Source organism: Clupea harengus, chromosome 15 (genome assembly GCF_900700415.2).
Source record: "Clupea harengus chromosome 15, Ch_v2.0.2, whole genome shotgun sequence".
Classification (NCBI taxonomy): Eukaryota; Metazoa; Chordata; class Actinopteri; order Clupeiformes; family Clupeidae; genus Clupea; species Clupea harengus.
This window is the reverse complement of record NC_045166.1, coordinates 6,117,845-6,133,293: the sequence shown is the minus strand read 5'-3', so window position 1 is coordinate 6,133,293 and position 15,449 is coordinate 6,117,845. Positions and strand designations below refer to the sequence as shown.

At 42.3% G+C, this 15,449-nt stretch overlaps 2 protein-coding genes across 4 annotated transcripts; one reads left to right on the top strand and one right to left on the bottom strand.

The window, feature by feature from the left end:
* Positions 1-143: 143 nt before the first annotated feature.
* brox (BRO1 domain and CAAX motif containing) lies at positions 144-8,465 on the bottom strand. 2 transcript variants are annotated; one of them, XM_031581786.1, is made up of 13 exons: positions 8,359-8,465; positions 7,604-7,738; positions 7,245-7,351; positions 6,962-7,058; positions 6,395-6,490; positions 6,229-6,301; positions 5,737-5,842; positions 5,243-5,332; positions 4,851-4,936; positions 4,599-4,680; positions 4,285-4,435; positions 2,126-2,285; positions 144-1,911 (listed from the first exon to the last, which is right to left on the bottom strand). In XM_031581786.1, exons 2-13 carry the CDS (start codon positions 7,702-7,704, stop codon positions 1,825-1,827), a joined length of 1,236 nt encoding a protein of 411 aa, XP_031437646.1. In that variant the 5' UTR covers positions 7,705-7,738; positions 8,359-8,465; the 3' UTR covers positions 144-1,824. The 2 variants fall into 2 exon arrangements, with proteins under 2 accessions (XP_031437646.1, XP_031437645.1); XM_031581785.1 differs by having other exon boundaries at positions 8,350-8,373.
* Positions 8,466-9,008: 543 nt separating this feature from the next.
* Positions 9,009-15,330, top strand: aida (axin interactor, dorsalization associated). 2 transcript variants are annotated; one of them, XM_012826638.3, is made up of 11 exons: positions 9,013-9,360; positions 10,430-10,496; positions 10,756-10,809; positions 10,921-10,966; positions 11,110-11,173; positions 11,322-11,428; positions 11,947-11,955; positions 12,075-12,197; positions 12,636-12,758; positions 14,091-14,208; positions 14,364-15,330. In XM_012826638.3, exons 1-11 carry the CDS (start codon positions 9,254-9,256, stop codon positions 14,458-14,460), a joined length of 915 nt encoding a protein of 304 aa, XP_012682092.1. In that variant the 5' UTR covers positions 9,013-9,253; the 3' UTR covers positions 14,461-15,330. The 2 variants fall into 2 exon arrangements, with proteins under 2 accessions (XP_031438120.1, XP_012682092.1); XM_031582260.2 differs by lacking the exon at positions 11,947-11,955 and having other exon boundaries at positions 9,009-9,360.
* Positions 15,331-15,449: the final 119 nt, after the last annotated feature.

Below are 15,449 nucleotides of genomic sequence, written 5' to 3'. Positions count from 1 at the left end.
CTGTCATATATGAGTACACCTTATACTATGGAGTATACCATTATCCATGTAAACGAGTGATTTCATTTTAGGTACACAGTTACTAAATAAAATTACAATGGAGTATTTCAATACTTACAACCAGACAAAAAGAAGCTTCTATCTACAGGTAACAGGTTTTTATGTTTTGAATGTTTTATAATACACCTTCAAGTCTCCCCACGTCTATGTAGGCCACTTTTAATAACACAATGATAAAGTGCAGAAAGCTTTGAAAAAAAGGAAAATCTCTTCACAAAATGACTGTCATTTGATTACATTTATAACTCAAATGCTAGCGACTGAGAGTTCTTATGACATAGCCATCGAATGCCAACACAGAGTTACTGATATTCAGTTGGAAAAATGAATGTAGACAGAAGGCAAGTGGCAGAAAAACGGTCAGAATACCAAAAATAAAACTACTGAGTTCTTTTATAGCTTTATATGTTGGGGTAGGGATAAATACTCCAATGTGTGAGTTCACGTCATCTCGCAGCTGTGTACACGACAATAATAAAAGTGTGCAGAAACTTTCATGAAACACCCTGTATCATACTGAACAACACATATTTAAAATCTGTTTGATGTGGACGATTTGTGGAAGAACCCAAGACATTTTATCCTAACTAGGTCATGGGAATTTGCCAAACATTCCGTAAATGTGACCCTGCCCACAGGCTTTGTGTCGGAGCCACATCACCGGCAGAGAGCCATGGGGTATGAGGGCCAAACATAAGACTAACCATCATGAGACCGGGGGGGGGGGAGACATGGGGCCACGCAACACCATGCTGGGAGACATCCTCGGAGTGCCAAGCGATGACATGTTTCGCCTTGGCGTCCAACAACGGGGGCTCCTGGTCTGGGGGCCATTTTGACGGGCCTCTGCGGCCGTATCAATTTCGACTGGGATATTGTTCCTCTCGGGATGGGAAACAGCTGGGCCTCGCGCTAAACTGGGACCCAAAAAACAAGCCGGTCCTTGTTCTCGGGGATGCAGCTTAGAGAAATGAATGCTATAACGTGACACATAACAGACATCTTGTAAGCTGTTTTGAAGGAAGCCTTGGGAAGGGAGATGAACAGGAACATCAAGGTCATTTAAAAGTAGAGTCCAAGAGAAACGTTAAGCCGTGCAGCCAAAGTGCATCATAGACTAATATTTGTTCAACAAATGTTTAACGAAGGACCAGTAGCTGGTCATGGAGTGTTACATACTTTCTTGCAATATAAGAGATATTATACATACGGGAACCTAGAGTGAGAAGGAACTGAAATGCGTATGCAGTATTTCCCATGGTTCATTAGTTTATGGTCAGTGTGGTCAGTCTTCCAGTGACTGAAAAGTTAGACTTACTGCGCTACATTTCTATTATAATGTATAAAATGAGTTACACCAAAAGAACAAGCCACCTCAAACATTACTGATTATGAACCACTACAAATCAAACTAAACGAATGCATTACAATAATGCATGCAGTCTCGGAGTGTGATTTACGTCTGAAACCCCCAATTTAATGTTTACTTCCACCATCATGAGTTCGTCCTATGAAACTGTAAAGAACATCCACATAAAGAAATGGTCAACTTTCTGAAAGTCCCCTTCAAGAGTCGGGACTGAAGCAGGCCTTCAGATAACTCAAACCAGCAAACATAAGTATTCTGCCTGCCATCCAAACTAAAGCGAGAGGCTTTCCTTCACGGTGCGGGTTTAGTTGCAATGAAGAGCAATCGGACTCCTGTACTGTGGTTTTAGGGTGTGTGTGACCTCCTGTGTCTGCTGGGTGAGTTCACGGATGGGCTTAGGAGATGGTGCATCCAGTGTCTTTCTGAGGCTTCAGGTCAGGCTCCTTGACTGGCTTCACCTCCTCATCCTGCTTGGGCTTGGCCTTCACGAAACACAACCAAAACAAGGTGTTATTTGTGTAACGCAGGAACGAGGAGTATGTTTTGGAACACAAATGGAATCCATGCTTTGGCTAGATGACACACTTAAACGATAACGCCCAAAAGGGGCACGGAATAAAAGGAGACCGTGCAACATGGTGGACAGTGCTCAACTTAAAAGTGTGGACGCAGTTTATTCCTCAAGCGCACTGTTACCTTCTCATCCTTGGCCCCCTTGGTGAGGTCAAAGGTGGCATAGACATCAGGTGTGCACTGGTCACTGACGGGCGGGAGCTCGAAGGCAACGGGCTCTGCCAGGCCGTAGCTGGCCTTCAGCTCCAGCGATGGCGCCTCTGCTGGAACCTTGTGGAAATATCTGGAAAACAAACATTTAAGTCAAAACCTGACTGAGGTGGAGGGCTGCGGCCCCATGGGAGAGCCACGGGGACCCGCGGGGCCCGACGCAAAAGAGTGCTGCGTGGGACTGGTTTTGACTGCAGGGTGCGGGCAGGATGGAACTGATGCGTGTTTGAGAGCGGGAGAAAGAAATGACGGGGTGGGACTCTCGCAAAATATAAATATATGTATAAAGTGAAATAAAAATATAAATATATGTATGAAGTGAAATAAGAGTAGAGTTCTTGTTGAGAAAGTACAGACTGCTATTTGTGTTTGCAGGAGAGCAGCAAGAAATAGACCATGTTTTACATAAACAGGCGCAAGGTTGGTGGTTTTTACACATGGCTGGACATGAGTAGGCTGGAGCGGGACTGAAAAATTCATCCCACATAAATGTCCAACTATGGGATTTTGCAGGCGGGAGTGGGACAAAACTTGAAAGATGTGGGCGGGAGCGGGACAAAATATGACAACGTTTTGCAGTAGCAGGACTGAAAATAAATCCATCCCACTCAGGCTTCTAGTCTGAGGACATCTGTATTTAGAAAAACAGAAGAGGAAGAAGAAAATGAAGAAGAAATAATAGAAGATGATTTAATAAAGGAAGAAGTAACAGAAGAGGATGATGGTATGATAATGGAGTAAAAAGAAGAACAAGCAAGCAGTAGTCAGCAGGAAAAAAGGAGCTGAGTGCGTGTGGGAGCTGTGTGTGTGTAGGAGCTGAGTGTGTGTGTAGGAGCTGTGTGTGTGTAGGAGCTGTGTGTGTGTAGGGCCTGTGTGTGTGTAGGGCCTGTGTGTGTAGGTGCTGTGTAGGAGCTGAGTGCGTGTAGCAGCTGTGTGTGCGTGTAGCAGCTGTGTGTGCGTGTAGCAGCTGTGTGTGCGTGTAGCAGCTGTGTGTGCGTGTAGGAGCTGTGTGTGTGTGTAGGAGCTGTGTGTGCGTGTAGCAGCTGTGTGTGTGTGTAGCAGCTGTGTGTGCGTGTAGGAGCTGTGTGTGCGTGTAGCAGCTGTGTGTGTGTGTGTGTAGGAGCTGTGTGTGTGTAGCAGCTGTGTGTGTGTGTGTAGCAGCTGTGTGTGTGTGTGTAGCAGCTGTGTGTGTGTGTGTAGCAGCTGTGTGTGTGTGTGTAGCAGCTGTGTGTGTGTGTGTGTAGCAGCTGTGTGTGTGTGTGTGTAGCAGCTGTGTGTGTGTGTGTGTAGCAGCTGTGTGTGTGTGTGTAGCAGCTGTGTGTGCGTGTAGCAGCTGTGTGTGCGTGTAGCAGCTGTGTGTGCGTGTAGCAGCTGTGTGTGCGTGTAGGAGCTGTGTGTGCGTGTAGGAGCTGTGTGTGCGTGTAGGAGCTGTGTGTGCGTGTAGGAGCTGTGTGTGCGTGTAGGAGCTGTGTGTGCGTGTAGGAGCTGTGTGTGCGTGTAGCAGCTGTGTGTGCGTGTAGGAGCTGTGTGTGCGTGTAGCAGCTGTGTGTGTGTGTGTGTAGGAGCTGTGTGTGTGTAGGAGCTGAGTGCGTGTAGCAGCTGTGTGTGTGTGTGTAGCAGCTGTGTGTGTGTGTGTAGCAGCTGTGTGTGTGTGTGTAGCAGCTGTGTGTGTGTGTGTGTAGCAGCTGTGTGTGTGTGTGTGTAGCAGCTGTGTGTGTGTGTGTGTAGCAGCTGTGTGTGTGTGTGTAGCAGCTGTGTGTGCGTGTAGCAGCTGTGTGTGCGTGTAGCAGCTGTGTGTGCGTGTAGCAGCTGTGTGTGCGTGTAGCAGCTGTGTGTGCGTGTAGGAGCTGTGTGTGCGTGTAGGAGCTGTGTGTGCGTGTAGGAGCTGTGTGTGCGTGTAGGAGCTGTGTGTGCGTGTAGGAGCTGTGTGTGCGTGTAGGAGCTGTGTGTGCGTGTAGGAGCTGTGTGTGCGTGTAGGAGCTGTGTGTGCGTGTAGCAGCTGTGTGTGCGTGTAGGAGCTGTGTGTGCGTGTAGGAGCTGTGTGTGTGTAGGACCTTGAGGTCTGGACTCACATGAAGCCGTTCTCCCTCTGGCACTTCTCCAGTGTGTTCTTTATGAGGCCTCCGAGCTTCAGGAAGAAGAGCTGCTCCGAAGGCTTGGCCGTGCTGCCGGGGCCCTTGGTCTGACGGTACTCTTTACACAAGGCCTCAGCCTTTGAGTAACCTAGAGGCAGAGATTACACATGATCATGAATTTCTGCCTTGAGATGATAGCCAGATTCTTCATGGGCTACTTCTGATTTAAGTCATGGAAAATAACAGAACTTAAGTCAAAAATGATACAGATATCTCCTCCCTATGCTCGCCAGTGTCTGGGATGCACTCACATTTTTCTGCTTCCTGCAGAGACCTTATAGCTTCTCCACACTTGTCACTGGCTAAGAGGGTCTGCCCGTGGTAGCAGTATGCCTGCCATATCAAAGAAAAGGTGTACACGTTAGGATTTAAAATTAACATATAGGGTATGTACAGACATACACACAGACAGACTAAACAAGACTTACAGTTTTATAGATAGTATGTTTGTATAAATGACATGTCTAGTCACATTAGATACAATCATAATGCAGTGAGCTCACATAGGCCATGTAGAAATGCTGCTTCAGCTGGAGGTACTTTCTCCACTTGCTGCTGTAGTCCGGGTCCAGTGTGTTCAGGGTGTGGTCTGTGAAACATTAAGATTGAAAAAAATACAAGAAATATTGAGAAAAAGACTCAAATAACATCTGGTTCATCTGACAGACTCCCATGAATTTCTATCATTTTCATGCTACACTTCTATACTCAGTACATTAAGATGGTACAGTTAGTCTGTGGCTGAGGTGTGTCAGACCTGCAACCGCTCTTCTCCCTCCTTTCCTCCAAATGCTAAATGAATCTACGCATGAAACAAACACTCCAAACATGTACCAAACTGAAAAAAAACTGCATGGATCATGAATTCTATTGAAGAACCAAACGGAACCCTCACCAGCCTTCTGATAGAAGTTAGCCGTCTCAAACGCTAAGGCTGCGATGAGATTGGCATTGTGCTTCAGCTCAATGGCTCTGGCAATAGTCACTGCAAAATACAGGAGAACAAAACAGACGGCAAATGTTATGGAAAGCATCGGAGAGAAAACATACACTTGCTTTGAACTCAAACTTTGGGAAGGTACCCGTGAATACATTCACGTTATGCCCAAGTGAGTTTGAATCTTATTTTCATTTGCTAATTGAGACCCATCATTTATAAGAATTTACGTATAAAAATAAAATGATGCAGTGGGTGGAGTTAAGGTCAGAGGTGGGGGTATATTACACTTCAACAAAGCAATTACTGCCTTTCTGCAAGTGCAAGACGTTCAGATGCATCAATGTTATTTACAATCCAGTCAAAACAGAGTGTATTATATACATTTTAAATACACCTCAGGCAAAAAAAAAAGAAGATGTTTTTGATGCTAATGATGAGTATGGCTTTACCTTCCTGAGCCTCAGCCTGGCACTGGACTATGTAGGTGTCGATCACCCGGGGCTCCAGGTCCCGCCCCTTCTCTGCTGGAGTGATGAGGCGAGGAATGTGGATATCCTAGCAACGGTGGAAGAATCAACACAATGAAATCAAGACAATCGGTTAGCAGTGGTTAAACTGACGTTTTACCACAAAATGTCATACTGTCACTAAATTTAGTTTACAGAATGACTTAACAAAAGCACTGCAGTAAATTTGATATGTGAAGCAGATTAAGTGAGTCTGATTATCATAAATATTAACGTCACAGTCATCACAAATAGAATATTTGTCTTGAAAATATGTCTTTTGCTCTACATTGGGTAAATTTGGTTGGTTAACTTAATCTAATCTTTTCAACTAAAACAAAAATCACAGTACAATACAAATAATACAATATAAAATAAAACCTTTGCAGTAATTATGAAAATAATCCATTTTTTTTAAAAAATCAGACAAAATACCTTTAGATGTTTGAAAACTCCAGCTGCAACTTTCAAGCTTTTGTGAACTATTTTGGCCTCATCCTCCGTAACACTGCCAAAGGTAAGATAATGTCATGCATCACAACTGCAACAGTGACATGCTATTCAAAAAGACTTGTCACAAACGGTGGTAGTTATCGCTTACTTCTCTTTGCCTGCCAATCTTGAGGCATACTTGGTGTACCAGACTGCAACATTGAATCCCATCGAAACCAATTCAAAAACGGCATCCTGCTGGGCACTGTATGACATTGAGTGATTTAACATTAGCTGCCCGCTGTGACTTGAAACACAGAGATGTCTGCATAACAATATAGTCGCAGACAAAGTGGCAACATAGAGGAGTACGGCAAACATGGAGCTATACTTGAAGTAGTATTAAGGGCTGCTTATTAACACGAATATTACGAACAAGAAATTATGCAAGGGCTGAAAAGAGCATTTGCCTGTTAAATAGGCAAATGTTTTTCATTTCAGTGTGTTACAATCTTGACACTGCAGACATGAAACACTGATACACTGATGGATTAAAACTGTTATTAAACAGGGACATTACTTATAAAAAGGGACATTATTTATAGGCAGACACAACACAATTAGAACATACAAGTCATTTGGTTCAGAGGCTATGTAATTACTTGAAGTGGGGGTTTGTAGGTTGTGTGGACTTCAAAAACGACGCCACTTCTAAAAAATATGCCAAGGAAATTACCTTGCAGTGTTGCCTTGTAAAGTATCAATCCACTTGAAGTTCTGAATGTACCGCAGTTTGTTCTCTTGCGTGGTACCATCCAGAGAAGCAATGAACCCTGCATCATTGCCAGCAATTGATCAGCATCCACAAAAACACATTAGCGACACAAGACATACAAAGGTTTTGGTTAGCAAAGCGGGCACACAAACTTTATGATAGCCCCCTTCACTGACAGGGTGCAGTGACTGTTTTCTTAACCAGGAAGCCTCACATGCACAGACACAGAATTGGAAATATTCACCTTGCAGGAGAGAGAAGTATGCATCAGTAGCATTCTTCATGATCTCTGGGGTACAGGTGACATCTGTGAACATCTCTAGAAGTCTTGCCCTGGTTGTCCTCAGGTCACTAGGAAAAACATGATACAACAAAGAGCAATTATTGACACGCTAAGGCTAATGTAAGGGCTCTATAAACCTTTTGAACATTTAAGCATCTATGACCACTTACAGTATATGCATTACATGTGGTCAGATATAGCTCACATAATCTTTTACTTTTGTACATCATAAGTGATGTTACTTTAACAAATTACATGAGAGAGTCAACTTTGGTCAGGAACACAAATATAATATTAAAAATGCTCCATACTTTACATACTTGCAAATTTTGTTGGCTGCGGGACTTCCTGCAATTCCATACAAATTAAAAGAGACGGGTGCCGTGGCTTTCAAAGGATTTCGATGAAACCAATGGGCCATTTTGACAGTACTGCAAACCAAGCAGGCGAATGAACTGGCGGATAAAAAAAAGGTCAGAAACAGGAGTTTTAACTAGTATGTAGAGACAGGTGTTTACATTACTATACAAAGTGAGGATACATGGGAATTGTGGCGGTGCACAATATGGATGTCACCATTCAAATATTGACATTACTCGACCTACAGTTCGAACATTGCTATTTGAATTATACAAAGGGATAGGGAAGATCAGACTAAAAGGTAAACCCGCTTAAAACAAATCAGCTGGCCAGGGACCTACTTAGCTTTACGTGGAGTCAAAAATCCATTAGCCAGCTAGCTAATGTTAACTAGATACTTCTACTACACCGTTAAACTATGGATTCCAGAAAACAGTTTGCACTCTGGAAAATAACGCTAACTTATAGGAAACAAATTGGGGTAAAATCATCGTTACGTGAGCATCAAAAGTGGCAGGAACGGAATGTGTAACGTTAACTATAAGCTAGCAAGCTAACACCAGTTAAAGGCTGGCTAATGTAAACAAGGCTCGAGGCAAGCCTTTCACTTAATATTAACACAGTACAAAAAAACTGCAGTGATATGTCTCAAAAGAAAAGTGTCAGCTACAAATTCCACAAGTCAGTTTTAAATAAGACAAAACACCTGTCAAACCTTAGATCTCTAGATTGCAGCAGCCGAACATTCAATACAGGAAATAAAACAATGAGTAAAAAAATGTATCTTCCTGTGTTACATTCTGTGACGTCCACTTGATTTTGATTGGCCATTCGATAGCATTACGTAATGCGCTAACTCTCTGATTGGATGGCCACGTGTGCGCTATCGCTGACATAATTGCCCACTTCCTGCAGTTGTATTTGTAGTTCTTTGAGTATTCTTAAGAAATTGTAATTTATCTGAATAGTGTATTGCTGATTAAGTAGAACTAGCTCCAAACAAAGCCGTGACAACAACAGAGAAGTAAATCATAATGTAAGATTGTACAACATTCGATGTAGGCTACAGCATATTCAAGTAAAACCTTATCATCATCATCACTATCACATAATTTCGCAGTGAGACAAATTCTTAGAGGGACTAGACACGACTCGGCGTGGAGCTACCACAGAATGTTGTCAATTTGATACTATGAAAGCACACAGTAGCTTGATAGTCGCGCCACTGCACTAAGAGGGTGTGGCAAAATCAGTTCATAAACCACTTAAACATGAGTGTCCAGCTGCCTAGCTGCATATTTTACACTATAGATGAAAATCTCTGGCTCAGGTTTACAACATGTGTGTATCTTTTTGGCGACGTGATGATAGTATCCCACCGTTTAGGACTGCCCACGGAACAATATGGTCCAAGGGGTGGGACTTCCGTTCTCTACGAGTGAGGTTTGGGTGCGCTAGCAGAAGGGCTTGGTCAGTGTGGAGTGTATCACCGGTTTATCTGTGAGCTTGTAGTCAGCTAGCTACCTGGGAAACAAACGATGCAGGGTGGGAAATAGTATCTCACCGGCAATGAGAACCTGAAACGTTTTGTGCATCACCACTACGGGAACATGTCAGATGTCACCAAGACCATCCAGAAATGGCACGCAAGTTTCAAAAAAGGCACGGACTTTGATTCGTGGGGACAGTTAGTAGAGGCAGTTGATGAATATCACATGTAAGTTGCAAAAAGATTCCTTTATAATTTATGATCATCACAAATGGCGGTAGAGCAGTATGAATAGGTTGTTACACAAAAAAAAGAGGGACATTAGGTTTTCGTTTTCTGTTTTGCTGTGATAACCAGTTGTATTGTTGTGCCCAGTGAAGGGTTATCTCTACGTGGACAGGGCTTTCAGCACTAACACTACGTGTTGATATCACTTACTCCAATGCGTAAACACAGACAAAGTAGGCATGCATTGCTATTTTAATGTGAGACCGTGTTACCTGTATCTCACCGGTACGTTTTATCAGACCGAATGTGCTGTGCTCGATTGATGTGAAAATGTATAAGACATATTTTGTTATTCAGGCCTCCCTAAAAACTGCTCAAAGTCGTTCATGCATTCCGCAAGTTATGGACTGTCTCAAGTCGCTAAAACGAAATTAGGCGCCACACCCTCCCATTGGTATGGATGGAACTTTAGTTTACATGTCAGATATGGCATGTCATTTTGCTCGTACGTCTTCTTTTAGTTTTTTTTTACCCACTGTCAATGGGAAATACGCATTATCAGAAATTTCAGGAGGAGTTTTTTTTTTACATAAACAAGGACTTTAGGATTCTGTTGCGTAGGCTACTCTCTTGCAGAATATTTAATTGTGACCAGTAGGTGGCGTAAGAGAACCAATTGAGCGACCAGACTAACTAGTGAAACTACTGTGGAACTTGTTTTATATAATGTCTGTGTGTAGGCTACAATGTGTTCTTGGCTTTGTCCCTCGTTAAAAACACGTTTCTGTCTGGTGAGTGGCCATTTTATGAAGTATCTCAAGGTTGTCATTGTCACTATGAAAACAGAAACCCCACAGTAGATACAGGAGATAAATGGAATATTAAGGGAGTCTGCTTATTTGGTTATTAGGTTTCAGGACAAATGTGATGAGCATATTTTAAGAAATTGTATTAACTTTGTATTTCGTATGAAACAACAAACAACATCTCCCCTGAACCAGCAGAGAGGTTGAAATGATTTTTGTAACGTATGAGTTGACACATTTATTCTTATAATTCCTTCCTTTAGACTTGCAAGGCAACTACAGAAGGAGGTTCAGTCAACAAATTCGCATGACTTTTCAGAAGATCAAAAGGTTTTTTTTTTTTAATAATTATTTCTCAAGCATGTATTTCATACCGGTACCATTAGAGTGTGCATATTGCTTACAAACACTTATTAACTATGTTGTAAATGCACAATCAGTGCCCTCTTTTTAGAAATAGATGAGGAGTTGGGTTCTGTAAAGTTAAAAAAGAAAGGTGTAATATAACAAACTTAAGGTTGTGTTTAATTTGTCATCAGATAATGAAACAATACCCTTGTCACATGTCTTACTGTAACTTTTTTGACAGAAAACCCTTGGAAAATTAGCAACATGTCTAGAAATGCGATGTGTATCTCTACAGGTATGTAAATCAGACTTTGTTGTCAAGCATATTTAATGTATGGATGGACTTCTAGCTTGAGTGTTTCTAAAGTATCCAGACCTAATGCCAAAATGTGTTTCGAGTACACAGTCCGAAGAAGAATTCAAGTTGGAGGACATGAAGAAACTGGAACCCAGTAAGTCTGTGAGGAGTGTGAATGGATGTTCAAGTATCATTCCATCACCAGCCATCTATGTGTTATGAGCTTCATGGACTGGTGAGGTTGAAATCTAAGACATGCTTGTTAACTGATTTTTTTTCTGTTCTCTCTGCTTACAGTCATAAAGAATCTTCTCACGTACAACAAAGATTTTCCTTTTGATGTACAGCCAGTGCCTTTAAGGTAAATGTTGAGCAAGTCCAAATTCCATTTTCTGAAGCTGCTTTTTAAAGTTGTTTCACAAATAGATGGCATATGTCACCTTTATACATCTGAGGCCAGTAGTCAAAAACAGCTCTAATGGCTGCTGTGTTGCTGTTATGCCTGGCAGGAAAATTCTTGCTCCGGGAGAGGAGGAGAATCTCGACGTGGAGGAGGAGGAGGAGGACAATGCCACAGGGGCTGGGTCTCCGGAGTCCTTTCCCTCGAGAGTGCCAGGTACACCCTCATCCTTCAATGATCCCGGAGGCGTGGCACTTGCCATTCAGAAGTCCTGTGTTGTGCAACAAACATCTTCATGTTGCGGTTGCTGAGTTTTCCCAGCTTTAAGCAACAACTTAGCCAAAAAAGATGTAAAGAGTGAGATTTAGACTTAGCATTTTGTGCCTGTGGCTTGGGGAAGCGGAACCCATATATTTAAAGGTCCTAATGCAATAGGCAGCTACTTGTTTTTTTATAATGCAACGGGATTGCAACTGCTCGTTTGCTTCGCCCTCTCCATCGAACGAACCACCACATGGAAGTTACTGATCTTTCAAGAGCATTATCTCGTCTTAAACAGCCTTTACCTGTGTTGACATAGGATGATACTACTGCAGTTGTCAATGTTGTTCTGTGCCCATTTCATGAGCCTCTTCTTCTCCTCCTCCTCCTCTTCCTCTCCTCCTCCTCCTCTTCCTCTCTGTTGGTGGTGTGCATGCCTTCATTGCTCTGTCTCCACTGTCTGCCACGCACAGCTTTGCAAGGTATGCCTGTGTGAAATTAGTTGGAATGGCATTCTGCCATTATCGGTCTTATTGAAATAAACAGATGGCCCTAAAGTGCCTTAGGGATGAAATAAGCGCCTTTTAACATTCCCGCACAGGTACTCTGCTGCCACGGCTACCGTCGGAGCCTGGGATGACACTACTTACAATAAAGATCGAGAAGATCGGGCTGAAGGACGCGGGGCAGTGCATTGACCCCTATATCACCGTTAGTGTAAAAGGTACAGTGCATTAACCCCTCTATAACCGTTAGTGTAAAAGGTACAGTGCATTAACCCCTCTATAACCGTTAGTGTAAAAGGTACAGTGCATTAACCCCTCTATAACCGTTAGTGTAAAAGGTACAGTGCATTAACCCCTCTATAACCGTTAGTGTAAAAGGTACAGTGCATTAACCCCTCTATAACCGTTAGTGTAAAAGTTACAGCCATGCAGCCAGAACAGCACTGAGCAACACAATGAAGTCCTTGTAGGTAGATGTGAGTGCTAGATTGAAATGTAAAAATCATGTATAATGTTTATGTTAATCCTCTGGATAGCACAAGGGAGATACAGGTCATATCTATTCAAAATAAACATAGACGGTCTGTGCATTGCCGAAAGAATGCACTGTCCTTGCGTTCAGTGTGCTGTTTTGAAAGTAGCCATTTTCTCTGCAGATCTGAACGGCGTTGATTTGAATCCAGTCCAAGACACGCCGGTTGCCTCTCGGAAGGAGGACACATACATTCACTTCAACATAGACGTTGAGATTCAAAAACACGTTGAAAAACTACCAAAAGGTGAGATCTCATGTAGGATTGAATCTATTTTATAAACAAAACACATGTCCTGAAGAGAGACATTTAAACTGTGGGTTGAGTCAAACCAAAACCACTTTCTTACTATATACTTTAATGATTTCCCGTCAGAAGTTCCAGTCACGTTTGAAATCGAATTACAGTACAGAGACTGCTCCAACGAAAACAGTTAACAATCTTAGTCTCGGTGCTGCTGCAAACAAGGGGTCAGTTCCTGATCTGATAGATTTGACTGCTGCATTTGACACAAATTACCACAACATTTTAATCTCCCGGCTGGAAACTGTGTTCGTCTCTATGATTATGCCTGCAACCGGTTTCGAACATACATTACAGAGAGACAATTTGATGTTAGCCTTGAAGGTCGCGTATCGAAGACATATGGCAGCGTTGAGCGTTGCACAAGGAATCTGTCTCGACCCCCTTCTTTTTTCATTCGATATACTACCACTAGGTAATATCATCAGAGAACACAATATCAACTTTCATAGATATGCTGATGATGCACTATATCATTATACAATTCTGTTGGGCCTAATGATCTACATGACTTATGCTCCATGACTTCCTGTCTGTCAACAACCAATCAACGGATAAGCAATTATGTTAAAAAAATGAAATGAAGATTTAAAGAAGGTAAGACAGAAATACTCTTAGTTGGCAAAAAAGATGCTCTTTCTAAAAGCCTAGTTGGATTTAATTTTAGACCCCACTCAATAGGAGGCTGAGAAGTTCATTCAGGCCTTCAGCTTGAGTAGACTAGACTGCTGTAATGATCTGTTTACTGGTCTTCCAAAGCAGTAAATCGATAAGCTACAGCTAATTCAGAGCTCTGCTGCTAGACTTTTCATGAAAACAAGGCAGAGAGGACACACTACTCCTGTTCTGGCAGCACTGCACTTGTCTGGAAAGTCCTCCTACGTATACAAAGCTATGAATGGTTTAGCCCCCTCTTCCGTCACTGGGTCCCCGTCGTTTTATGCCCCTTCATGAGCCCTCAGGTCCTCTACAGCCAGTCTGTTAAACCCAAAACTAAATTAGGGAAGCAGCCTTCGTCCACAATGCAGGCTCAGTGGACCTTTTTTAAACGTCAACCTAGATAGAATTAGCAACATTCTTTGTTTATTTAATCCATTCTTTTAGTTATGATTTTTAAATGTTTTATGTCCCTTGGTTTGAGTGATCTATCATTATTTCTACTCATTGCTACTTTGTATTTATTGTGTCTGTTGATATGTATGATCTGCACTCCCTGCATGAAAAGTGTTATACAAATCAAGTTTATCATCATTATTATTATTATTATGATTTCAGGGGCAGCTATTTTCTTTGAATTCAAGCACTACAAACCTAAGAAAAGGTTCACCAGCACAAAGTGTTTTGCCTTTATGGAAATGGACGAGATCAAAGCTGGCCCCATTGTGATCGAGTTGTAAGTATTGATTTTACCCTTGACTATGTTGACTCTGAGGTCTATAGACTCTGGCCCCATGGTAAGATTGTAGATGCTTCAACTGAGCCCTTTGAACTGGAGCACGACATGAACACAAAAAGATCCACTTGTTTTTCTGATCATCCAACCCCCAGGTACAAGAAGCCAACCGATTTCAAGAGGAAGAAGCTCCATCTCTTGACTAAGAAACCACTCTACCTGCACATCCACCAGACTTTGCACAAAGACTGAGCTCTGGCAGAGGAGCGTGTGGGACAACAAATAGCATATCGACACACCCACAATATGCACATGGTTTTCAGCAAAACACCTTCTAGTTTTTTGGTGCATCACCTTTAAAATCTCAGCAATACGAAATCTATGGTGACATGGCAAAAAAAAGGCGTCCGAAAAAGAGCCTTAGACAGACCCTTCAAACGTCATCTTTGTCGCATGTCCTGGAGATGCAGGAGAGATGTCAGTCACCTTAGCAACCACTTTCATCTCAGTAGTCTTCCTTGTTGGCTCCTTAGGAGAATCCGAGGGGGACTGACTTAAAAGACTTGTGACCCGTGTTGAAGGAGCACGCTTGTCTTGCCATCACTGGAAAGATACCATGAGTGTTCGTCCACTGCCTCCATAAGGGAAAAAAAAACATATGGTTAGATATTTGGTTGTGTTTGCAAGGATAAAATTAAGTTTAATGTGTTCGGAGCCAAGGCATTTTGAAAAATATACAATGCCATTTTGCATTTAAGGGCTTAGGAGTCTGCATGAAACTAAAATGGGTATACTTTTTGTTTAACTATTAATGTGCCGTTTATCATATGAAGTGGTTAACCCCAAATCTTAAATCATGCTGTCCACATTTGTGTTGTATTACTTGACATTTGAATTTAGATTTTATTTTTGTAATATCAGAATTCCAAGGCTATTAGCTGACTCTGCTAAAGATAGGTGCATCTGATTGTGTGTGTGTGTGTGTGTGTATGTGTGTCCTGTGTACGTGTGTTCATCTGTAAGGATGTTCCAGATTGTTGTAATACACTTTGGCAGAGTGGGCTTGACGACCGTTGAATATCTACACTGCTTTCATTTCTAATAAATGACATTGCTGCTTGACCCTTTCAGTTGCTTTCAAGACCACGAGACAACACTGGAACGCACACTTAAGCGTGTTGGACAGAACACTTAAGCGTGTTGGACAAATAAGGAGTCAAAGCCATAGTGCATCTCACAGC